Source organism: Buteo buteo, chromosome 28 (assembly GCF_964188355.1).
Source record: "Buteo buteo chromosome 28, bButBut1.hap1.1, whole genome shotgun sequence".
Classification (NCBI taxonomy): domain Eukaryota; kingdom Metazoa; phylum Chordata; class Aves; order Accipitriformes; family Accipitridae; genus Buteo; species Buteo buteo.
Window position 1 is genome coordinate 4,511,895 of NC_134198.1, and position 26,812 is coordinate 4,538,706.

Consider the following 26,812-nt stretch of genomic DNA (forward strand, 5'->3'; position numbering starts at 1 on the left):
ATCCAACAGTAGTTTTGAAGGATTTTATTGTCAGAAAAAGGGCTTGTTATTTTGAAAACAAAAATCTTACCTGCCAGGTGTCTTCCCCAAAATGAGTAAGTGCCTTTTCTGTTGAAACTCTTAGAAGTATTTACTTTGTCAGATTGAATCTGAATGTCCTGCATAAACCAACTGTTAAGTACCGAGTGTTACCAATGGCTTGAAATCCTTTCACTGGAAGAACGAGAGACAGAATGTAAGCCACTTGAATTATTTTGAGACTTGATGTTAACAGAAGTTTTATAACTGCTATGAGTAGTATACTTCTAAGAACAATGTAACTTTTCAGGAACTTGATACTGATAGGAAATAAATATTTATTAAAAGAAGTATATTAAATAAATATTTATTTACCAATTTAAGTAAGAGAAAATGTTACACCATGGGGGCAACAGTCTTGCTGTTAGCAGTCCTGACTACTTAGTGGAAAGTAAAACTGAGGCCCTGAACTCTGACTGTAAAAGAATGTGTGGTATTTGGTGAGAGATTGGACTGTGAATCTTAGGTCCACATTCTACTAAAGTAAATCTTCCTACCTAAGTTTTTACAAATTCTCAAGCAGAAAAGAAAGCATGAGCAGATATCAGTAAGAGGCCCTCTGGTTTTATTGGTGCTGCTTCCTATCTCTAGAGGATTTTTTTGTTTGTTTTTTTTTAAACTTTGCTCAGGACTGGTACAGCTGAAAGTATATTTTCCCTTCATTCTTAAGCCTAGACTTTGAATGGAGTTTCTCTGAGACACTTTTGTAGTGAAATCGTATTCCCTACAAACATTGAAGACAAAAATAAACATCTCCGTGAACAAAAGATTCTGTGTGGTCGTAATTTTTTAATATATACAAATTTATATTAGCTTCAGCTAAGCACTCCTTTAAATAAAGATGACAATACATTGCATTTAGCCAAGTGTATAGTAACCCATTAAAAAACTGCCTTAAAGTGACTTCTTCCTGAGCTCAATTCAAAGACATTATTAAACAATTTGAAATTCTGAAAGCCTGGCAGAAAAGCTGAGAGGAAGTGTCTGGAAAGGAAGAAACAGTAAGAATCACAGTGCAAAGATATTTTTTCCAGAATAAATGCTATACAATTAATGATACTGGAATTGTTTAAAGTGAACAACTCCACATTGTTCGACAGCATACAGTTGGTTTCAGATGAGCGTAAATAGATGTGTTTGAAGCGCAGAGGAGTGACATGTATTGAAATGCCTTCCCCAGGAATAAATTATTACTTCTTGCCTGTGAACACTCCAACAAGAAAATTTTGGTGAAAATTATTGTGGGTGCGCTATATTCAATCTTGATTGGCAGTGGTGATGCATAGGGTGTGTTATGATAAATAAAATGGTAAATAAAATTATTAAATTCTTCAGAAGCCTTCTGTGAATGTGTTATTTGTACTGTCCAGGAAAAAGTGCAAGAAATACAAGTGGGCAATTTGGGGATAAACAGCAGACATAGGGAACTGGATCTCAAAATGCCAAGAGGCCTTTGGTAATTTATCGGCACAGGTGATTCATTACCCCTTTTGGCTATGATGGAAGTTGAGATGCTCCTGGGAGTACTGCTTCTGAGGCGAGAAACTATGAAAGTGTCCCTGCTTGCAAATTAAAGTAACAACTGAGGTAAGAAGCTTGGGAAGAAGGCTTTGTCTAAGGCTTCATCTCACTGTATATGCAACTACTCTTTGTTACTAATGCAGGTTCTAAAAAAATGGTCTGCGTGGGTTATCTTCAAGCTACACACAGTTTCAGCTTTCAATTTGCTGAACTGTTTGTCTTTTGTGTTGCTTTGCAGTGTGAGGCTAAGCTCCTACAAGGCATTCTTGAAAGAAGCTGCTTCCCTTGTAAGGTCGGTCAGAGTCTCCCATTTGTGTAGCAGGTGACTGAATTGTTGCCCATGAGTTACATAAACTCATCCTCACTCCAAGGAGGCAAGGTGTGAGGCCGATACATCCTTGGGTGCAGAATGCTTTTACTGCCACCCGGTAAGTGTGGGGTAGAGATCCCGAAGCACAGCCAGAGAGTGGTAGCAAAAACTGTTGACATAACTACCAAGTTTGGTACTAGGAGAAATGCCATCTTATATGAGACTAAATTGGCATTAGATACCAGAATGGGGCTATTGTCGCTAATTAAGGGAGTCTAATTTAGTCTACTTGCTCATCTATTTTAGAAGAACAGAAGGAATTCAAAAGAGGAGAGCGAGCTGTAAAGCCCTTCTATCACTCTTCTATTCATTTCTTTCCTCTGTTGACTGTTCAGTAAGTCCGCTACACAATTATGGGTCTGAAGATCAAAACAAATTTCTTACATTCCACACAAATGTTTTGGCAGCCGTGGGAGATCACAGCATTCCACTATGGGCCTGGTGCCTGGAGATAGTTAGGAGAGTGTCCAATTTTATTTTACCCTTTCTTGACCTGAAAAAAAAAAAAAAGTTAAAAAAAAGAATCTTTCTAAAGTTACAGATAAAAGATGAGTGAGGGAAGGCTGAGTAATGTGCAAGTGCAATCACGAGTCAGCAGCGCTTGAAGTGATCTTAGGTATCTGTTTCAGGCTTGAAGTTCAGTGCAACACAATATCCCAACTACTCACCAACTCTGCTGCCACTCGTGCAGTGGAATAGTTTGAGAACACAATTCTAAGGACACCTTAGATAAATCAGTGTAACATCTGCACGCTCCAGGGAGTGGCACAAGACTGCGCGATGTAAGCCGACTGCTCACCGTAATTACTTCTGTGAACTTCAGACACGACTAAGACTGTTGACCTCAAGTATAAGGATGGTATCTAAGCCTGCTCTGCACCCGAGGCATTTATCTGTTATGTGGCTGTTCTATTCAGTTTTAAAAGGAGCTGTTGGTACAAAAGAAAATATTAATGTCTTATTTCTTCTTCCTGACAATTCAAGCACTACATGCTTTATACAGCTAGCACATTTAACTGCTCTAATCTGGTTTTTGAATTAGTAATTATGGAAATAAAGCAACACTTAAAAAGAATGTGGAGAGACAAACATTAAGACTTTATTTCTCTATCCTTGACGTGTCTCTCCATCGCTCTACAGTGTTAAACCCTACTTGAAGAGGACCAGGGAGCAAAAGCAGGGTACAGGTAAACAAAATGAAAAGGTAAAACAGCAAGTGGGCTTGCTAGAAATTGACAAAGTAAATCAACTCTTCACCTGGTTTGACTGACTGACGGCTTTCCAAAACCTCTCCTTACTGAATGACTGTCTGTCACCTTTTCTGTTCTAGGCTACGCTGCTCTTTTGAAACCGGGGCAGCTGGCTACCTGGCTCGCTGCCTCCGGTGTTACTGTCTGGCCTGCGCTGCCGAACAGCTCTCCAAGTCCCTGACAGCTTTCCTAAACTTCTGGTTCCTCTTACAAGGGCAGCTGGCAGTTGTCATCTAACTTTTTTTTTTTTTTCTTTCATTTTAGCTGCTTTCTAGATGCCATTTCACTCTCCTAGCAGGGCAGGCTTTTTGCACTTGGAAATAATAAATGCCTAAAGTTTCTACATCAAATATGAAAAAATAAACTAAAAAAAAAAAAAAGCAGCAGTTTTCAGTCTGTGGTCTGAGGATCTCATGAGCTAATGCATTCCTTCTAAGGGTCTTCAAAAAAGTGACGAGGATGAGCATACTTACTACAAGTAGCATTAAATTCACTGCGTAGAGTCTGCACTGTTACTGTGAAGTGGAAAGGGTAGAAAATACCTTACAGGATTACCTTCCCATTATTTGATATATTTAATCTTAAAAATGGAACTTTCAAGCTGTAAGGCAAAGTTGCTATTGTGTATGATTTCTGTTAGTAAATACCTATTCCAGTAAAAGAAAAAAAATGATGTTGTATTGTAGAAGTTTAAAGACCCCGATCTGGGTGTCAGGGGACTCAAAGCATGTGATGCTGTAGCAAACAACAGCAGGACAAGATAAGGACTTATAAACTTGAGTGTAGTTATATATATATATAAACAAACAAACAAAAGCCAGGCCTGCTTACCTTACTTCTATATTTTTGTACATGGCACATATTTGTGTAAGTAGATAAGTTTGCTTTGACTCTTCCAGGATTGCTTTAAACACAAATACCCGTGCCAGGTATGGTCCTTGGAGAATTTTAGATGAGGCAAAGAAACAAAATCCCAGCACTGAGAATCCCCTTTGGACTGATGTTTGGGAGCTCTATATTTAGAAATCTTTACAGAAAAAAAAAAAAATTACCCACAAATAAAGAAAAAGATACAAAGAAAATTCTCTTTATGCTCCTAGAAATTATTCTTTCTGCCTTTTTAATGTAGCAGAACACTAAAAATTGTGCCAGTCTACATATATAGATGCATATTTATTTATTTAGGACATAGAAGTAGAACTTTCTTAAGAGGAGCAATACAAATATTTTGACTCTCTACTGTTTAATAACTTCTAATTGTTCCTAGAGGATCCACTAAATAAATTTTGAAGTAAATTGTACTATTGATGAAATAATTGATTCAAATTAGAAGAAACTAGGAATTTTGCAAAGCATCACACCACTTTCCAAACTGCTTACAATGCAGCTCACTTAATTTTGTGTACTATTGTCCTCAGATGTGTATATTGCTGATACCAAGAGCAATTGCAAAATATTGTAAGCTCCTGCTTATAGTCTAAATAGGTTAAACACACACTACAATGCAACGCAATGAGAGCTGAAAAGGGAAGGAATGGGGGAAGGCAATAATACATTGGTCATCAATAAAAACTGCTTTTGAGAATTTTTATTAACATTTTTATACGGGGGGGGGGGGGGCAGATGTAGGGAAATATGAAGAGTAGATGCAGTAAGAGTGGAAGGCAGTTGTACCAAACTAAGCCCTTGTCTTAAAAATTAATTGGAAAGAAAAATGATGTCTGGCAGCGACAGAGAAGGGACATTGCACCAGGAAGTCTGCTGATAACATATGGACAACACATGGTAGTAAAGCAGTTTCCCCTTGCTTACCCAACCTTGCAACCTGTCATAGCAAAGTGTTGACACTGCAGGTTGTACGAAAGGGCACGTGAACATCAAAGAAAGTGTCTTTCCCTTTGAAAAACCCTTAACTGGTCTGCACACGAGGCAGCATTGACACAAATCTGTCAGCACAAAATCTTATTGCTTTGCCAACTTAACTAATGGTTCAACTTCCTGAAAGAACAAAACCAGAGGGAATGATACAAATGCATCTGATTAGGACTGGGTTTTTTAATTAGCAGAAAGTTGGAGTGGAAATTGATTTCTTTCTTTGTTCTCTCTGTTGCATGAGATAATCCCCTTCCATAATTGTGAATAATTCTTTTTTTTTTTAAGTTGATCTGATTTATCTCTTGATCTAATGAGTTGTTAGAATTTTGGTTTCATCTTCTGGCACACAGTAACTGCTCTTACGACCCTTGAACACACTTGCAGAAGTATAAGATGCTGATTCTTTTAAAAAATCAATTGTCCTGACTACTTATTTAACATTCGTAGTTTGCTAAGATTACTGTTTTCTGGATTTCAGCTATTTTCTGGACATAGTAAATAGAATTGAATCCTAAAGATATAAAAGTTACAATGGCTAAGTAACTAAATTCCAGTCAAGAAAAGGATTTCAAGACTTAAAATTGGTAATAAATGGAGAGAACCTTGCATCTGATGTACCTTTTCATGTTTTAAGTTTATTAAAGAGTAGCAAACATTATAGCTTAAAACGTTATATATTGTTCATTAACTGTTTGTGGTGAGTAATGAAGATACATAATTAATTCTCTTTAAAGAATTATAAAAGCTGAATTAGCTCATTGGATACCATGTGATAGTGGTTTTTCTCAGTGATACAACCTAGGTATGACATTTCAGTCACTCTTGCTTATCTTTGTTACTCACAAGGCCGAGTTTGTAGGAAGAAGCATTTTATCTTTTATCAGACCAACCGATAGTTAGATTAAATGGACAGATCTTGCAGTGTGAAAAAAGGCTTCTGTGTGTGCAAGTTTATCTGTTTTTTTTTTCTCCCCAATAGCATCAGATACCTTAACAAAAGATACTAACTTTCTCTCTGACCTTGCTTCAGTTATATTTTTAGAGCACTGCAGATACATTCTCACTTATTAATTATTCAGGCATTATTGGACAGCCCTGAATGAAGAGAATCCTGTAAATTCCTATTTGGGAAATGGTATGATTGAAAATCCCCCCCCAAAATTTATTTTCTCCGTCATCTCTCTTCAGCACTCCTTATTTCTTCCTTTCTCATCTAAGAATATACTTTCTTCTTCTGAAGCATGAAAGCGTTATTACCGCCCAGCTGCCACATTCATTCTCGGTCCCTCTAGAGCACCCTTCAGATCTCGTTTTCCGTGACTGGAACACTCCTCAATACAAAAGGCAAGTGTCACACCTCAGTAGGGACTAACTGGTCTTCGCTTTTATGCTCACTGTCAGTAAATACTCCATTGTAGCTCTCCACTCTGACTCCCCTATTGCTATCTTACTTACTCCCTGCCACATGGGCTTAATAGTATATGTAAGCGCCTGTGAAGTGGGACAGTGAGTGAATTCATGACACAGGTCAGCAGGCAGATATGCAGGGAGCAACGAGCCAGGTTTTGAGCACAAACAGATTCAGGAAAGCTGAGTGGCGGGTTCATCTGTTGTGGCAGAAAGCACAGAGGAACAGAAAACAGAGGGGCACAAAGCCCAGCTAAGACTCTGAGTGGCACTTTCGGAGCTGGTTCTTCCTGTGGTACACACCAGCACGTGGGTCTCACTAACATAAATTTCCCTTGCTTCATTAAGCATTTTTTTTTCTAGAGAGTCCTTTTCACAAATCTTCCCCCATTTCATCTATGACTCTCCCATCGTCACCCTGCCATCTTTGGCCCCAAATTCTCATCCTCCCTAGTTCTTTACTTCTCTTGGATTCTACTTCTTTTCTCAGTCCCAATTTCCCTGCTTGTATCTCTTAGTAATCATCCCGGTATCTGCACTGCAAGCGTAGCTGAGTATCCAGTATTTTCTGAGGGTCACTTTTTCTCCTTACTTCTCCTTTTGTTTTGAGGAAGAGGTGATGAACAATTCTGGCCAGACAATTTTGGCATTACTTTTCTTCCAGCTACTAGAATTGCCAGCTGGCATTCTGCTTTTCCCCTTCTGTTAAACACAGCCAAGAGCAGCAGTAAGCTATGGCTCAGGTTTTACGGGCATTCACATACGACATACACCCTCGGGCTCCAGAATCTACATCAGAACTATTTTTTTAAGCTTTATTGTAAATCATATTGGCATTTTTCTTAAAATGCAGGGTTCGGAATTAATGCGATTAAGTGGGCATATCATCGCTTATTTTAAAAAGAGGATGTTTCCAATCTGTAGAGAAAATGTGAGCCAAATGCATTGTAAGGACGAAAACCAAAGCAGAATTATTTCAAATTTGCCCCCCTTTTTTTTAAACCATTGTGAGGAGCTGAGGGAGAAGCACCGACTGATGGCTTTAAAACACTTGGTTGGCATCAGTGGGTTAGGCTGTTAGGCGTTTGCTCAGCAGATTGGGTGGGAGAGAGGGGATGTGATACTACTGTATTGGATTCAACTGAAACCCAACCAACATTCCCCCCGTCCAGCAGGACGCACATCCATTATTTCTTCTCCCCGCCGCCCCGCTTCCCAGACCTACTTCTTGTTCTCCAGAAGCGGGACTGGGGGTGAGCCAAGACGAGCCTCTCTTTGCTGGCGACCGCGGACGAATCCTTCAGGCCCAGTTCACCCAGCTTCTCCGGCCCCAGGCCCAGCTGGGACCCTGCTCCCCCGGGGCCGGGGTGCTGCGCAGCCGCCTGCCCGCCGAGGCCGGAGGAGGAGGGAAGGGGCTGGAGTCCCCGAGGATCTGCACGCTCAGGTGGGTGTCTCTGGAAGGAGAAAGGGACGCCTGTGTAACCCCAAACGTGAGGGAATAGCCTTGTCAAGAGGCAGCTGGGAAGCTTTTCGACAATACGACAACAGAAACCTTGAGCGTGGGGGTGATACCGAAAAGCTGGTCGAAGAAACTCTCTAAGACTGGTTTTGGAGTTTTAGAAAGCAGGCATTCTTCATTGCAGCGCTGGATGCACGGGGGATAGTTCCACCTAGCGTGCATACCACAGCTTTAGCACTAACAGGTTATATAGAATAACTAATTGCATATTGATCAGATTAGTATACACACACATAAAAATAAATGCAACTGATTATCTTAGTACCGCCTACATCCGATCACGCGCCATGAAGGATCCATTTGAGTCGAAGGGCTGCTTTTGCGACCGCCGACCCATTTGAAGTTCTTGCTGGCTGTCCTTGAAGTCTTTATTCTTGTCCTTGTTCTTTGATCTCGAAGCTTAACGCAGTTTCAATCACACGTGGTCAGTCTCAACATTGTTCTCATCTAGCGTACAGGAACATCTAGTCGTAAGAGCAAAGAACTGCCAAACTTAGGAGTAACTACCTCTACTAGTGAATTGCTTGGCTATACTTTTGTCTATTGTTTCAATCATAGTGTTGGTGTAAGATTTCTAGTAAGTTGTTTACCAAATCTCACTTTTACAGTCACCTAGCAGCAAACCAGTTTCCACGGCTGGTACAAAATATTAAAACCATCAAAATACTTAGACATACCATACAGAACGTATGGAAATATGCTATCAGGGGAAAGAAAATGCCACTTTCGGGGGGACCTTAGCATCACTTTCGCCCTTGAGGAAGGCGAGGCGAGACAGGAGCCTGCATGCTCGGCCTGTGGACCCCCAATTTGTCACGACTGGTGACTGCCTCTGCCCGGGACGTTTCTTCTCTCGACCCCGGCCCACGGATGCGTGTTGCGGAGGTCTGAGGGGGCGGCGAGGCCAGGCTGACCACAGACCCCCCCGGTGGAGGCGAGCAGCTTCTCCCGGGCCCTCCACAGGGGACGGGAGCGAGGGCGGCGGCGTCCCCCGGGGGCTCCCCGCCCGCCACCGTGAAGGGACCCATTAGCAGGGGTGGAAGGGGGACTTTCAGCTTTATTCACATTTGGGGCAACTAAACGGGGACCTACAGCCGCCACGACGCGCCCGCCCCGGCACTCGGCTTCCCGCCCAGCGCCTCAGGGCTCGGCCCCGCCTTCTTCCCTCAGGGCTCGGCCCCGCCTTCTTCCCTCCCGCTCGGCCCCGCCCCTCGCATGCCGGGGCTCGCGCCGCCGCCGCCGCCGCGTCCGTTGGGGCTCGCGCTGCCGGTTGGGCCCCGGCCGCCGCTTGGCGCCGGGGCCGGAGCCGGGTCCGGGCCGTGAGGGAGGATGCGGCGGTACGCGCGGATGGCGCTGCTCTGCCTGGGCTGCGGCGTCTGCTCGCTCCTCTACGGCTTCAGCCAGCTGGCCCTCTCGTTGGAGCAGGAGCCCGGCCGGCAGCGGCAGGCCCCAGATTTCGCCGCTACCGGAGACCGAGCGGCGGAGGTGGCGGCGGCTGGGAGCGAGGGTCGAGGCCAGGCGGGGGCCGGCAGGTACGGGGAGCCGGGTCCGGGTGGGGGAGGAGGAGGAGGAGGAGGAGGAGAAGGCGGCGGGCGGGCTGTGGGGTCCCGTTCCCCTCACACATTCCTGCGGCGGGGGCTGCTCGGGCGGAGGCGAGGCCGGGGAAGCGCCGTGGGAGGCGGGAGCGGGGTGGGAGTGGGGGTGGTATGGCCGTGTGCTCCGGCGGTCGGAGGTTGAAAAGGCCTTAAAAAAAAGAAAAAAAAAACCCAAAGAAGAAAAGTTTAACAAAGCGGTGTTGCAGGCCTAGCCGGTGGCCGGAGCCGGTGCCCGCGGTTCTGGCATCAGAAGCGGAGGGAAGTGGTGCGGGCTGCTGTGGGAGCCGGCCTGCCTCCTCCCCGTTGTAGGGGTAGATGCGGCGAGGAGGGTGCATTTCCCTCTTCCAAGCTGAGGTGCTTTCAGGGTGTTACTCCAGCCCGCAGCTCGATAGCTTTACGGTCATCAAATACAACCGTATTTAAGCAAAAACGCTTACAACGGGGTGCTCTAATAAAGCCAGTCTTCTCCCAGTGAACAGTTAAAGGGGAGCAGAGCCGAGCGGCTCACACTCTTGCCTAGCTGTGTATTTCTGTTGCCCACCTCCTGTATCTGGTCAAGCGGTGAGTGAGGTTATGGAAGGAAAAATGCTGGTTTTCCTTTAGATTATGGTTTTGTGATCCTGCTCACCCGTGGAGAGGAGGAGTGACAAGAAACGGGTTACTAAAGCTGGAGGAGAAATTAGGACCAGGCCTTTCTGGGCCAGCCTACCTCTAACTCTGCTTAGATCCCACAGGAGTTGAAAGCAATGTCAGTTTGATGGTTTGGTGACTGTGCCTCCTCCCTAGCGCTGCACACACTCACTCCTTACGCTGCCGCTGCTCCTCTGATCCCAGCAGCAAGTTGATCTGGCACGCTGACCAGCCTGGAAACTACCTAGTTTTTAGCCAGCTCAACACTCTGAATTGGCTCATCATGGAATTGTGGAAGTGTTGGTGCTGGTGCAGAGGAGTTATGGAGGACGGCAGGATGACAGAAGCTATGACTTAATCATCTTAAAATGTCATGAAACAGCATTCTGAGTTGCTAGGGGTGGAGTCAGCTGAAATGTGAAACCCAGTTTTTAACTGGCATAACTACTCCAGGGAATGTTTTCCTCCCAGCTTTGCTTTAGTTCAGGTTAATACAGATTATGACTTGGAAAAAATGTGGGGATGCTTTTTCCTCACTTCTAGTTCACGATTAAAAACTCATTGTGAGAAGCTGAAATCTAGTTCTAAAGAACATAACTGGAATAGAAGAGTTAAAGGTAACAGTTTTACGTAAGATTTCATTGGTTTAATAACCAATGTTTATTTTAAACGCTGTACTTTTTTTTGGTTTTAGTATTTGTACTAAAGAGTAGTTTTTAAGTCAAAGATAGTGGTGGGGGAGAACCCTAACAAGGTACAGGAAGCTTCTTGTTTGCTGGGGTGAGGTGGAATGAGATGGAAATCTGCCCTGTGTTGCAATGTGGAAAAGCTTTACAAACTGAGAAAGTTATTTTCCAAAGGTCTTAAGTGCTGTAAATAATTCCTTGTGCATACAGTTTCATGGGAGCTTATCTGCTTGCAAAATTGGTGTCTGTTTGACACCCATGTGGGAATTCTTTACCTATAAACTGCTGTCAAACTGGAGGCTCAGGATGAGCATCGCCCTGTTGTAAATTACTGAGGTTTTGTATGCTGTTTGTATGAACAGCATGTGCAAAACTTGGGTGCGAGTCAGTCCCTTAGAACAGTCCTTAAAAGGCTTTTGTTTAAGGAAAAAATCTGTCCTGCGGCAGTTAAGAAATGCCCCACTGAATGTTCCTTCAGATGCATGTTTCAATTATTCTCAAGTATTAAATCTTGTTATGTTCACCTGTGTAACTGATGCACGCATCTTGGTGAATATATTGGTGTTTTTCAGTTTTTATACTTCAGCTGCTTTTTTAGTGGAGACTGAGCATGACAGCCACATGGCTGTTTTATGCTTGCTTCTGACTATCTTGTGATGGTGTAATATCTTAAAGGCTTCATTATAGAGTAAATAGTGTTCAGATAACCTTCTAATCCTTCTTGAAGTTTAACATTTCGCATGCATTAATAATAATGTGTTGCTTCAGTTGTTTTCACTGATAGCTTTAAAATACAGTTTGGCAAAGCAAATGTAACTGCTGTCTGAAGGCACTTACACACTTAGCAGTGATTTCCCCTTCTCTTTAGCCAAGAAGGGTTTTCTTTGCCTGAATAATCTAGTTTAGTATATGATGTAAGGGCAGAAAGAACGCAATCATACTGTGTGATGGCGGGGAGGGAAGTCGAGATTTCTGGTAGTTTTCGGAAGCATGCAAACACGAAAACTGCAAGCTTTGGATAAAGCTGAAGCGTACCACACCTGGAAGAATTTTGCAATAGTGATGATGCTTTTAAGTAGAAATCTTTAATTAAAAAGGAAGTACCATATTGAAACTAGAATTACAGGTTGAGGCAAGATCCTCCAATAAACATAGTAATTCAGGGGAGCTTGTTGTGTAATCACTTTGGTAAGGAGTTGTTTGTTTCAAAGGCTACAGTAGCCTGAGGAACAAGATGACTAGAAACTAAATGCTTGTATCTTGAAACTTGATATTAGTAGCTGAAAAACATTTCAAGAGTTTATTAGCTAAATCCTAAGGTTGGGTTTTAGCTGTGAGGAAAGATTAATGTTGAAGGTAAATTGTCATCCCGATTATTCATTCCAGTGAGGAAAGTAGTAATGACTAGTCGGTAGTGTCATATATGACAGCTAAATGAACAATAGATCTGAACTTGAAAAAAAATATCGAAGCGTCTATTTGCAGAAGATACAAAAGTCAGTCAAAAGCCAGTATATGTAGTCAGCCTTTTTTCCTTTGCCAGTATGATTTATGAATGAGGAAGGCAGCTGTGAAAAAATGAAAAAAACACAGAGTGAATAAATGCATATTTGCTACATGTATGTTATTTTATAGTGCTCTAATAGGCTGCCTGTGGAGTATCCTTTCAAGTCAGTCTTTCTCCACATGCTTTCATCAGTTAATTAGCAGACTGAGCTTATGAAAAGTGAATCTTCAGTCAATTTTATTAGTATCACCACTTCAATTAGGCAGATAATGTTCATCTTTCTATTTGGGTCCAAAAAAAATGCTATCCTAATGGCAAGCTTAAGGAGTATAGCAGGAATCGGTCTGTCGTCAGTTCCGTGAATTCAGTGAGGTCAATGAATTTGACCCTATTAACATGAAACGTGTTTCCATTATGCTGTAGTTTAGCATTTTCGTGCAGCCAGCCATACTGTTTTGTTATGGGTGACACTGATACCTGACTGTATCTGTCTCTTACTCTCTAACTATCATGGTAAAGGGAGAGTTAAATGGTTTGTAGTGCATGGAAAAGTGTAGCAAGCGTACCCACAGTTTAGACAGCAGAGGAGGGTGGTTGTAACAGGTAGTTCATTCTTTCCTTGCGCTGTACGCAGCTGTTTTCATCTGTGTCAGAACGTAACTAGCAGTTTCACCAGTATGATTCTCAGCTACTCTTGTGCCTTAAGAAATTGGTCTAGAAACTGTATAAGCTTTTCAAAATATGAGTAAAACTTAAAAGGATGAAACATTGAACAATTTGAAATTGAAACTCTGTTTTTTAAAAAAAAAAATCTGCTGAATTTGTCAAGCAGTTGACTAGCAATTATTATTTTACATAGAAATGTTGTAAATTAATGAAACATTATCAAGATTTTTCTGGGTAAAAAGTTGGTCCTGTGTCAGACATTTAACATTACATCTGCTGTCCCCTATGTAATAAACCCATTGCTTCTCTGACAGAAAATGTTATAACAAATTTGTGATATTGCTGCAAGTGTTCAGGAAAAGCTATTCGGAAGAATCAGAAATTCTCAGTGCATTTGGGAGTTGATTGAGCATGTCTTCCCAAATTTTTCCTCCTGTGATTATGAGCAGGAAGGAACTAAAAAATGTGTCCTTCCTGTTTTGCTGCACATTGTGGGTTATGCTGTAGGAGAGACACCAGTCTGTCTCTGTTAGTTCATCCTTGCAGTTGATTGGACTTTGGTTGTTAATGCAATACTGACAGGAAGGCAATAGTCATGACTGCAACCGTCACCATTTGGACATACTGCTAAATTTGCCGTGCAGTTACTTTACACTACTGTGCTGTAGTATAAAAGATGCCACATGGACACATGGAAAAGTATACTTGAAAACCGTGATCTCCATTAATAGTAAGCCCACCAGTGTGCTTAACAAAAGGACTGGGTTTTTTGCCACTGATCATTGGGGGATTCCTTATGGTTAAAACTTGACTTGCCTGAGCACAGGGGCTCAATCTTCATGAATGTGACTCGGGCGTTGCTGTGTATTTTGCACACAAATTTAAAATTGTCCTTGAATTCTGGAAAGTCTGCTTCTTTTCAGGTCACAGTGTAGACACCTTTGCTATCTCTGCAAGACTAAAATTTTTACTGTCCAGTGGTGTTGAAGCTAAATTACCTGATAAAGGTAAAGGTGTTGAAGCTAAATTACCTATAAAGGTAATTATGAAGTGGCTGGTTGCCTAAGGGAGAGGTACCTTGAACTGGCAAGCAGGTCTTTGAGAATGCTTGTCTGTGATACCAGTGATTTTTAAAACTTTATATTTCTTTGTTTTTTTATTTTTGACCGTGGTTGGTGTTAGGAGTTGTCCAAGCCAGTAGTGTGATGGAGGTGAGGCTGCTGCACCTCCATGTCTCTGGGTCCAGCCAGTAGCAAAGCTGAGCATTTATTTCCAATGGGCACATATGCCCACAGTGCATACGTACGTGGCTGGCCACAGAGATCCAGTGCAGAGAAAACAGCGCTTGCACAACCACAAGCAACACAAGTGGCCCAATCCTGTTCCCTTCTCTGGCTGATCAGGGTGAAAGGCTTTTAGTGGAAAATATATTAAATGTGTATGGTGTGGATCCCTCCAGTAACTGGCCTTAGTCACTCGGTCTGTCCAGGGATTGACTCCTGATCCTCTGCTCTCCCCTGTTGCTGGCCTGGACATGTAAACCCACGAGGCTTGCAGCCCCGATTCAGTTGCTGGTACTCGGACCCTCCTGGACATGCACACACGTGTGCATAGATGATTACGCTATGGATCCTTCCAGACCTATGGCCTTAACATTAGCCAACACTCAAACCCTAGGGCCTCTCTGGTGGTTGGCATAGACCTTCTGGTCCTTCCAGTAGCCATCCCTCAGACCCTAGTCTCCTGTGGCTAGCTTAAGAGAGAGGTTCTTGCAGACCCCCTGGTCTCTGCAGAGTCTGGCCCAGCCTTACGGCCTGTCTGATATACCTGGCTCCCAAGCCTCTTCTCTGCTTGTGGGCTAGTCTGGCTTGATACTTGCTAGTGATTATGTGCACCAACACGCACTCCCACACGCTGTTTGCACGCACGTCTGCCCTGTTTCTGGCACTGCAGGCTCTGCGGCCACCTTTTCATTTGCTGGCGCTTTGACCTCTGTGCACGCACATGTGCATGGAGTGGAGCACCCTGTCACCCAGGAAAACAGAAATCGAGTTTAATAAGGAAGCTGGTGATCAGGCATGCAACATGGCTAGGCATACTGACGGGCAGCTTGTCTACATGTGACCGGACCCTCTTCTCTCCGTTTTTGCATTCTCGTTCCTCCCCAGTCCACCTTGATCCCACAGCGAGCCCCACACCCCTGCAGGCAGTAACCCCCGTAGGCAGTCGGTAAGGTGGTCTGGAGAGCCTCCTCGGTTGTCTCCTCTGGTGGATCTTCTGGCTGGCCCATGGGCTGACTGCTCTCCTGCACTGGGGCTGGGTCAGGGTGCTCCATGTCCCTGGGTTAGATTGCTGGGTTTCCTCCAACTGACATTGTTTTCTGCTTTCTATTTGTAGAGGCTGGCCTTTAATCACATAACCTATAATAGATGTGAGCAAAATATCCCTCCCTAATGCTGAAGGCAACTATTCCTGTCTGACTAGTAACCTTGCTCAGGTAACAATGACTGTGCCTGTTTGATGAACAGATAATACAGTGCATCTCCCCAGCACTTTTGTAGTCTAAGCTTTCCTTTTTTTTTCAAGTAAATTAAAGTTTTGTTTCAAGTAAAAAAAAAAAAAAAAAGAAAATCTTCATGAGTGGCATTTTGAATGATCTTATTGTGAATAACAGGAAGAAAATGCTGTCTAGTGATTCCAGTCTCTTTATCCTTTGTATGCAAAAGCTTTATGGAATATGGTAGCATATGGTCAGTTGAGAGACACTGCTGTTGGCAGGAAAAAAGTCTTAACATTAGGTAAATTGCATACGTATGTATCCGAGTAACATTTTTGTTTCAAACGTGAAATTTATGAATCAAATCCAAGGCTGGCAACCTTCTCATCATGCTAAATGGGATATTGGAAGGGCCTAATGTGTCAGAGAAATGATGTGGGCATTAATTCAAGCTTGCCTCTTGCCTTGGTAGTCTGGATAAGATAGTAGCACAAAGCAGCTGGGAAAACACAGCTTTTGATGGTGGGAAGAGGAATCCCCTGTAATAATAATAATAAGATAATAGTCTTCCAAACCAGAAAACTGTTTTTGAGAGAGAGTCTATTAATTTATCCTAAAAGTAATGAGAGACAGTTACTTCAAAAAGGTACACAGTGATGATTGTAAAGATTGTTCTTCAGATAAGGGCAAGGTCTTAATGTGCCTTGGAAGTTTTTAAGACACTTCAAAAGCTGCAAAGATTAATGTAAGAAAGAATCTGGCAGAGAGAACTTGTAGTTTTATACCATGTACTTTCCCCAGAGGAATGCACATATCCCAGTCACAATGTACAATATCCTTTTTTGTACCTGGATATTTATTTGTGGAGACCGTTCTTAAGTAGTGAGATAGAATTACTTGAATAATTCTTGCAAACACATGTATCTACAGGATACGAGCATTTCCTGTGATCTCTGACAAAGAACTGCTCCGCACACCCCCCCCAACACTTAGTGAAGCTTTGTGAAAACACTCTATCAGATCATTTTTCTCAAGTGTTGAAAAAAGGAGAAATTATACAGCTTGCCATTTTCGATGCTACATTAATCTATTAAATCTGGTATTTGCAAAACATTGGCCCTTACAGATACCAGATAACCCTACCAAGATGACGCTGATTCATTTCAAACTTGCAAAGCCAACTTTCAGTAGAGTTCTGAGCTGTAGTCCTTAAATACTTTTTCATTATGAAGCTTTTGTGGGGGTTTTCTTCTTGCACATGTCTTTTGTTCACAGATACCGACTTTCAAAGGAGGATAAACACTATTGGCATTGTGTCAGCAGGGCAGGAAGAGGGAGCAGAGGAGGTCACTCAAGAGTATACCCTTTCCTTTGCAATATTTTACTTGCTTATTTAAGGTTTTAAATCTTTATGTTGATTTCCTCACCGGAACCTTTGAAAATAGACCTCTGTTGCTCTTTTAAAATATTTCTTATATTATTGTTGCATAAAATGTAGTGGTAGACTAGTAAAACCTGCTTTTTTAGTTGTTAGTGTAGCACAAGTCACTAAATTATTAGTCTTGTCATTGGTATGGAGAAGCAAAACTTGCCAGATATGGTGATTATTTCTGTATCACATTAACCTTTTGTAATGAAACAATGGAATTCATTGGTGCTGCAAAGCCCTGTTTTTTGTTAAAAATCAGCTTTGCAGGTGTGCACCGAATAGAGTCGTGGATGAATAGGGATTGTGTTTAAATGGACAATGTAACTTTGAAAATGAAATGTTCTACTTGTTCTTCTGCTTGAAGTAGACAAAGGTATTGTAAAGGCGAAGGAGTTCTTTCCAGCGTAAGTGTTGCCATTCATTGTATTACCTGTGGACTTACACTAAGCCAAGAACATAGAATGATCCTCAAAAATCCCAGCCCCTCTGTTTTTCTCACTCTGAAAATACATGGAGAGGAAAGGCTAAAGGATGGGGACTGTTCTTCCTTAAAATGATTCTTCTGGTTGGCACCTAATACTTCCTCTTTTGTGTTATCCAAGTTCCATGACATAGCCAGTCTTCTGCCAGGTAATTAACTATTCAAGTTGTGTTTGAGCTAGAAAATGATCCATTTAACTTTGCCATAAAATCAGTAACATTTATATAGGTTATTTTTGTCTTATCCTGTTAGGTGTAAGAATTTGTCTGTATCTTTCTGGAATTCCTATTGGATGCTGCCCTCTGATGTTTGTGGAATGAACTGCTTTTGGGAAGCTGCTTTTAGGTAGGATCTAATATTAAATAGTACTTTATTATTTGATTGCAGACAGGTGTAGCTGATAAGTATTTTTGGCTAGTTAGCAAGGTGACAAAGCAAAATATTTTGATTGCTTCACATGCGTTTCACCTGCTTATATTATGGTTGCCTTTAGCTGGGCTTTCTCCTGTTCTATTATGTTTGTAAACTCAAGTGTTATTACAAAGAGTAGATTTTTTCAGTTATGTTTCTTCATTAAATAGAGACTTGCTAAGATTGGTAAAAAGTCTATCTGAATATAGTCTGAAAAGTTACTGATGAATTAATTATTATTGATAAATAAAACTTGCTGCACAGTAATACCTGTGATGTAACTTGCAATAAAAACTGGCAGATATGTTTGGTAGTTAAGTTTGGAGTTTTTTTATTCAAGTTACATGTTTTATAGAATTTGAGGAGGGTACTTCATCCAAAAGCACTGAAACAACCATTTTAGAATGTGCTTTAAGATACAGTGTGTTAAAGCATAGACTGTGTCCTTAAAGTTGCATCTTTAACAGTAAGTTTAAATGTTTTGATATGGTTGTTCAGATGCTTTAGGCTGTCAGATTATGGAAGTAGCTTGAAAGGAAATGGAAGAAGCCTTAAGCTACTTGATAGATACGTTCTCTGACCTGCGTAGTTCTCTTCAGTATGTAACTAAAGTTGTAAGTCAATTTTTTGTATATTTAAAATTTTACTGATCATCCTTTGATATGGTTATCTCTTCCTCTTAGTCTGAAGCTTGAATTTTCTAGGGAAGCAAAGGAAGAAAAACAGGTTTAGCTTCACAAGACACAATGTATTTTTGAAAATTATGACTGTGGGAAAGGTTTTACATCAGTCCCCTGTTCCTCTCTGCTTGTGTGCTGTCAGTGCTTTTTAAGCTCATCAGTTGCCAAGAAGTTACTTAAAGAGATGGGTTAGATTGATTTTTAGTCTGTTAGTGAACTGCACCTGTAATTTGGGAATGCTGAGTCTTTTTCGCTGCCCTTGGTAGCCAGTGTGTCAATCCACAGGGATTCATCTGACTTGCCCTTTGGCAGACTTAGCTGTCTGAATGGACTCAATTAACTTTTTTTTTTCTTTTTTTCCTTAAAGTTTAGCTTTTGGGAATTTAACTTTATGAAGTTTAGCACAGGGGGGTAACCAAATGTCAGTGCAGTTGTGGCAGAGGGTGCAGGGGCTTAGCCTATACTTAGTGGAAGGACAGGATGTGACCGTAAGTTTCATTCATCCATGGACATCTGAGCAAGTCTAACAGTTGTGCAGTGCTGAGAGTGCTGTCTTCTGACCCTAGTGACCATGATGATGTCCACGAACAATACAATGTAATGCACTAAAACAGCAGAAAAATTCCTTACTGGATTTTCTGCCAGGCTTAAGGCAAGTGGGACCTTGGAACCAGAAGTAGAGAAACCCCATGCAGTTCCTTTGCATGTACCTTAAGCTGTAACTTGTATTATTGTATTAAGAATGCCGTATGTGGCTGTGAAGACAAGTCAGTTGAAGTACGCATTGATTATGACATTACTGGGCAAGTGCAATTTCTTTTATGGTGAAACAATTGTCATGGTGAACTCCTAATATGCTTAAATGTGTAAAGGGGATGTGGTGTTCAGATTAATAATTTCAGACTGAGTTTGGTTATTTTATCAATATATTACTATTAAATTAATCTCCATATGTTGTGCTGACTCTGGTGCTTGTTGAATTCCTCAGTGAGATGCTCAACTTCAGAAAGGTCCCCCTTGCCTCCTCCAGACTTTATTTATTGCTTGCTCTGTTTAGTAAATTCAGTTGGTTTCAGAGAGGTGCAGTGAGTTTGTGCAAGAGAGGAAGTGGGGAAGATGGCAGCCGAGGGAAGGAGAAAGTGCTCCCTCTTTGGATAGCAGCAAGCAATTACAGTAGCTCAGCATCTGAACCAGCTGCCTATGCCTCATTTCCTTCTATGTGCTGGAATGACACAGAAGATAGTTGCAGATCGGTTTCAGCTTTGGATAGGAGTTAGAATTTTGTTTAACTCTCAAACAAAATAGTGCATTATAGAAGCTGAAGGGTTTAGACCTTTGATAGCATCTTACGCTTCAAATGCGATACGTGGTAGTTGTTCTCAAGTTTGCAGTTAGATTTTTGGAGGAAGAGGAATGAACTTAATTCCATGCAAGTTTATTAACCACACCAAATGATGTCTAGCATTCTTGTTTTCTGAGATTGTATGTGCAGGGCCGCTTCAAGATTCTTCATGAAGATAAAGCCTCTTGAAAGCTTTTTCTGTAAAGAGGCAACATTGTGGTTCTAAACTGGGTATCTTTTGAAATAGAAAGGATTGAGAATTCTACCATAGCGTCTTATTCCAAATAATTTGATCCTGGGTTGACTAAGCCTTTGTGTTCTTGTTAAGTGCAGTTGTGGTAGTGAGGTGCAGAATAAAGGTGGACTCTGAAGAGACTGGGATAGGGAGAGGGATATAAGAAAAACCTAAGAGTTACATATCTGATTGAAATCTTAGGATAGCTAACTCCACTGCCTATAGATGTGCCAACAAAATAATGGGAATTCCAATGAGTTTGCTTTTAATAGAAATGGCAGAGTCTGGTCATTGAATTGCACTAATACTTATCTTGAATCTTCTGTTTGGCCTGGTTTAATCCATAAAAAGAGAACAAAGCTATTTATCCAGATCATAAATCAGTTTGTGAATGGAGATTCTGGTGTTCTATTTGCTAAGCAAAGCAGAACAAGGAATCCGTTCCCCACTCCCCCTGGGCCGGCAGGAGTTCAGCCATCCCCAGGACAGCAGGGCTCCATCACGCCCAACGGGGACTGGGGAAGACAAACGCCATCGCTCCCAACGTCCCCCCTGCCTTCTCCTTCCCCCAGCTCTATATGGGGAGCACGACGTCCTACAGGCTGGGATCTCCCTTGGGTCAGTCGGGGTCAGCTGTCCTAGCTGTGTCCCCCCGCAACCCCTTGTGCCCCCCCAGCCTCCTCGCTGGTGGGGTGGGGGGAGAAGCAGAAAAGCACTTTGCTCTGGGTGAGCACTGCTCAGCGGTGATGGAAACATCCCGGGGTTATCGACACAGTTTTCAGCACAAATCCAAAGCATAGCCCCATACCAGCTGCTATGAAGAAAATTAACTGTACCCCATCCAAAACCAGCATAGAGACCTATAGAGTAATCTGGAAATTTTTTAGGAGAGAGGTGTATATATAGACTTCAGTATGACTCATGCTATAGCTAATTCAACATCATTTGAAATAGATGAGCTCTGAGCAATTGCTGATTCTAATAATGGATAATAAGGATCTTCCTTCTTTAAGTTAATCAGTGTAAGATCAATTGCCTATACTGTATGTGGGAAGGATTTTGAAGCTATTCTGCCCTCACATTTTTTATCACCATTCTGATTATCAGCATTATTGAGACAGAAAGTCTTGTGTTGTGCTTTTGGTGTAGAATATTTGTTAGCTTTTGCATTGATAGAGGAAGCATGAGATCACTTTTATATACCGTGGTGTGGATTTTTATCAAAAATTAAAAAAATGCTGATAAAGATAACATGGCGCTCAGGTTTTGCATGATCTAGATGATGTGTATCTTTTCTAGTACACCTTTCAAGGTGCTCAGTGTCATCTAGCTGGTATGGCTGCTTATTTCCTACTGAGACTGATTAAGAAGAAATCCTTAGGGGTCATTGCTATGGCTATCCGACCTGCCTGATTTCAGTCGTTGGATGTTGCTTCTAAGCGGGCTTTAACTTGCATTGCCTATTAAAAAATAAGTTTCACTATTTTTTGAGTATATAGAGGTCCTGGTGGTGTGGATATATTGAGATAAATTGTGACAGTCCTCAAAAACAGGACTTCTCTAAACTAGCCAGTTCATTGGAGGATGAGCTTTTGAATCTTTATAGTCAATTTTTAAATGACTAATATATTGTAACTTCAAACCTAATCTACTACTTGAGTTTGTAATTGAATAGATGACATTTGGACATCATATGCACTGGTATTATTAGCATACTTTTACAAAATAAGCTCTGATTATGACCTATTTTTAATTCAGTGCAGTAGTAGAAAGGTAAGAAGCTGAACAAAACCTAAAATTTTCATCACCTTCAAATCCAGATAATTTCTGTAGTTACCTTGATCCTACTTCTAATAAGTGTGGGAATGATTTAGCAGTTGTGTTTTATTTAGTGTAGGTTTTGTTGCCTTCTCACTCTGCCTATTTGCTTTTCTTTTTCTGGTGACTAAAGGCTGCTGGGGAAGGCTCCTTAATGATTGATTGAATTAGATCAAACACAAAGCATTAAAAGAAAAAAGGATGTGATAAGTAAGCCATCTGTATTATATTTACCTATCTACTGTTTGTTTTTCTGAGGTGTGTTGTGGTGCCAGGTTTGAAATAATACAGGTTGATTATATTAAAATATTTTTGCCTGTATATTCTAACAAATATGATTTGCATTTTTTTATGCTAATTGTCAAAAAACTTGTATGGGTAAAATATTGGCACTGATAATGTGGTTAGCTTTTTATATTGAAGAAGAAAACACATTTGCAGTAGGCTTCTGTTTGTTCTTTTTGTAAGTGTAAACAACTTTAATACAGCTCAGCCTGGCAACCTAGTCCATTTGGTTATAATATCAAGGAAAGTTAGTTCCTCTGTGGAAGGACTAAGAGTTTATTAAGCTACCTCGTTTAGGAAGCTGAATATTGCATGCTTCGGGTGCATTACAGACCATATGGAGAAAAGATCAAAGAAAAGCAAGGTTGTAGCTCTATCAGAACCAGTGTAGGAAAACTTGTTTTAATGTAGAATAATTTTAAAAATGTTTTTTGTAACCTACGAAGTAATTCTTACATCCTTGTATTACCATTATGTAATACAGTGGTGTTTGTACATAAAAACTAGCGGTGCAAGTTAGGATGACAGCAGTTTTATCAGAAAATGACAAATATTTTTTCAAGCAATTATGTTAAAAGTGGTAACTCCTCAATGGGCCAGAGTAAAATTTGAAAGGACAACTGAGGTCAATTTATTGCTTCAGTTATTCATACCACTCTGTGCTCTCAGTATCTGGATACTCATCTTTCCTTCCTTGGCTTCCCCAGCCGTGTTAAGGGAGCAGGAGCGGACAGCTTGATCACCAGTGAAGTTGGGCAGGGAGCTTCCTGTTGATCCCTAGGTGTGTTCTTAGTAGTACATCAACGGACGGGCAAAAGGAACTCTAGTGCACAAAGTTTGTAACAGAATTACGGGTGTCTGTAGTTCCTCCGTGGCTTTCCATAATAACAGTGCCGCTATACTTGAATGTGGCTTAAAACCAGGAGAAAAGTAAAATTGCCCTTGGTCACACTGACAGCTCTTTGAACAGTACCCAGGTCGCAGTAGTTGCTGTAACACTGCGGCTGCTCTGGAAGGTTTGGAGCTTGGAAGGCGGCAGTGTGTGCGTGCAGCAGAAGCTGTTGTGCATGGCCTCAGTAAAGCAGGCTAGGATTGGGACAGGCTTAATGATCACAAATTAGATGGAGCTGTACGCAGGGTTCCTTATGTCTATCTGGGTGTTCCTGAGAGTTTGGTACCCTCTCACCTGTGCTCCTAATGTGTTATGTAAGAATAAGAATAGGAGAACCCTACTTTAAACGTATGCAGATGCCCAGCTGCAATACCTTGTGCCAAGGCTAGAGGGCAGAGCTAAGATTTTTATGGAGCTGATGAGTATTTTAGCGATGATATAATTTGGTTTTGGGTTTTTTTCCAAGTTCAGCTGGGATGCAGTTAAGGGTCTAGAAGAGTGCAACTCGTCAAAACATACCTCTGTAGCTTACTACCAAATTATTACTTCATAATTTTAATTGACCTAGAAATGCTAATTTAATATACAGTGTGTCGTGGTACACATCTTTAAACATAAGGCAGTGTCTTGACAGACAGGCTCTGGAAAATCTTGTTGTAGCAGATTCACTAAGCATATCCAGCTATGTTCCTCTGTCAGAGGTTATTAACCCCACAGCAGAATTAATCAGTACAGAATGAAGGTCTGCACTTCAACACAGAAATACTTCAGGGCAAGGCTTGTACCTGGCCTTATGCTGCTGAGGAGCAGCATGTTTTAAAATACATGTTTTTGCTCTCACAGTGTCAAAGTGGGTGGTTTTAAATGTGTTTTCTACACTCATGGGAGTATGCATGGTGCTCTCTCTCAAGTGTTTTATTTCATTTATTTTTACTGTCCCTACCCACTCATGTGTAATTAGTATCCCTAGACAAATGAAGTTCTCTTACTTGACCCTAAACACTCAAATCCTGTCATGGCTTCCTGCTCAGTATCTTCTATGGGATTACAGGTGCATTCTTTGTTCTTCCATTTTCATTACTGGAGGGTTTTTTTCCCTGCAGGAGCTAGGACTCCCACATTATTGAAGATTTCTTTTTCTTTAGAAATTAGGACTGCCAAGTTCTCCTTGATAGTCTGTCCAAAAGCCTTACTGATATACAGTTTTATTTCACTCTATTGTTGCTTTTTCCAGCTTTGACACTAAGTTCGCCCACACCAAAACATCAGGCTCCTAGTAATAAGAAGTGAGTATATAAAAATCTGCATTTGTATTTTTGTGTTTTCCACGTTGCCTCCGAACATTTTTTTTTAAAAGTATCTCCTGTAATGCTTTAAGCCCAGCCGGCCGCAAAGCACCACAAGGCCGCTTGCTCTCTACTTCCCCCCAGTGGGATACGAAGGACAGGGAGGGATCGCTCACCAATTATGGTCATGGGCAAAAAAACTAGACTCAACTTGGGGAAAAACAACAGAATCAATTTAATTTACTACCAATCAAATCAAAATAAGGATAATGAGAAGTAGAACCACATCTTAGAACACCTTCCCCCCACCCCTCCCTCCTTCCCAGCTCAACCCCACTCCCAATTTTCTCTACCTTCTCCTCCCCAGCAGCGCAGGGGGATGGGGAATGGGGGCTGGGGTTGGTTCCTCACCCGTTGTCTCTGCCGCTCCTTCCTCCTCAGGGGGAGGAGGACTCCTCACTCCTCCCCTGCTCCATCGTGGGGTCCCTCCCATGGCAGACAGTCCTCCATGAACTTCTCCAGCATGGGTCCTTCCCACGGGCTGCAGTTCTTCGCAAACTGCTCCAGCATGGGTCCCTTCCATGGGCTGCAGTCCTTAAAGCACAGACTGCTCCAGTGCAGGCTTTCCCATGGAGTTGCAGCCATTTTGGGTGGCCTCTGCTCCCCTCCATGGGCTGGGGGGGACACAGCCTGCCACCTCACCGCGGGCTGCAGGGGCATCCCTTCCTCCTCCTCCTTCCCTGACCTCAGTATCCGCAGAGGGGTTCTTCTCACATTCCAATCCCTCGACTCGCTGGGGGTTCACCTTCTGAAATCTGTTCTCCCAGAGGCGCTACCGCCATCGCTGATGGGCTTAGCCTGGGCCAGCGGCGGGTCCGGCTCCGAGCCAGGGCAGCTTCTCACAGGAGCCGGCCCTGCAGCCCCTACCCTGCTACCAAAACCCTGCCATGCAAACACATAACATCTCCTCACTTTTGAAAGTCTCTTAACACTTTCAGAGCCTGGATTTGAAGTTCAGTAAGGGTATTGCTATGATACTGTGATACCAGACTTGCTCAGGTTCAAACAAGTTACAGTTCTTGTAAAATACATTTTGCTCACAGTCAACTCAGCTACTGAACTGCTAAAAAAAAAAAGTCTGTATTGCTGAAAAATCTTGTGTCATCAGGTCATACCAGACCCAGGGCTGTCTAAATGAACAAGGTTTTCCTTTCCCTGACTTCTGGTGAGGTGGTTGCATGACTAACTGCAGTGGAGAGCAGTGGAGGGAAGATGGGGAAAAGGGTTACAGAGGCCAGAAAATTCAAGAAGGAGAAGTAGAGAAGGGAGCAGTTGAGGGCGGATAATTTTGAAAGGACTTAGGGGAAGGACCAAAGTCATGTAGACATAATATTGAAGAAGGGAGTGAAACAAGTCATGGCATAGATAACTGGCTCTGTGAGTGGGGTGTGTTAATATTGAAGGTGAGACTGCAGAGCTCAAGCTGATAAACTCTGCTGGACAGCTTAAACTTCATGCTACTTCTAGCAGGACAAGGAGGAAAAAGTGATGGAAGATGCTGGCAGCAGAGGATTAGCATGAGAGTTTAAGTAGTTAGTGTCCCTGGATGAAGATGGGGCAGTGATTTCCCTCTGGGAGTGGAGAGGTGTATATGTAGGGAGAGGAGCAGCACTGGAGGCCTGGTTATTAAAAAGGAGGCTGTGATTGCCAGTCGTCTGTGTGCAGGGAAGTCATATGCAGCTTATAATCACTAAAGGGTGTCTTGTCATGGAGTCTGGAATAAGAACCACAATTCTGGAGTCTCATAACTTCTCCTGCTGTAATATGTCTTTATGTCTCATCCCCTTCTTAGCGGATAGTCCCCAGAGGGAATGGTGGCCTGTTCTTTCCAACGCCTTCTTGCTCCATCTGCTTCAGGGGTAAAGCTTTGTGTTGTGGACTTAACAGATCTGAGTCCAGCTGTTCGTCATACTGGGCAGCTGAAATTCAGTTGTTATTAGCTTTTTCTAAATATTTTTTTGCCTTTAAAAAAATTACTTTTAAGCACAGATTTAAAAAATTGAACTAATGAAGTCAGAAACTCATAAAACAGAGATCGTGTGAACAAAGTGACTGTAAAAGCATTATAATATGATCAGTTTGGGTTTTGTTGTGTGGCTTGAAATGTTCTTTTATTCACAGATGTCACTAGATGTAGAAATAATAAAATAGTCTTTAAATCTCAATGCGTTTTAGAGTTGCTTTGGCATAATTTTCATCATACCTTACTCACGGAAAGCTGTGTGTTACATATGGTTCAGGAACTTGGCTTTCAGCTATGCAGTTTGTGTAGGTTGTGCCCTTATTTATCAC

At 42.0% G+C, this 26,812-nt stretch overlaps 1 protein-coding gene across 3 annotated transcripts in view; it reads left to right on the forward strand.

Moving 5' to 3' along the window:
• The first annotated feature begins 9,236 nt into the window (after positions 1-9,236).
• Positions 9,237-26,812, forward strand: part of GXYLT1 (glucoside xylosyltransferase 1) — a 37,269-nt gene continuing 19,693 nt past the window's right edge. Inside the window, exons 1-2 of one of the 3 annotated variants that reach the window (XM_075059083.1) lie at positions 9,237-9,552; positions 17,764-17,856. In XM_075059083.1, the coding sequence (XP_074915184.1) occupies positions 9,350-9,552; positions 17,764-17,856 (296 nt within the window). In that variant the 5' untranslated portion in view covers positions 9,237-9,349. Of the gene's footprint in view, positions 9,553-16,941; positions 17,661-17,763; positions 17,857-26,812 lie in introns of those variants that run through there. The other 2 variants (XM_075059085.1, XM_075059084.1) reach the window with 2 other exon arrangements.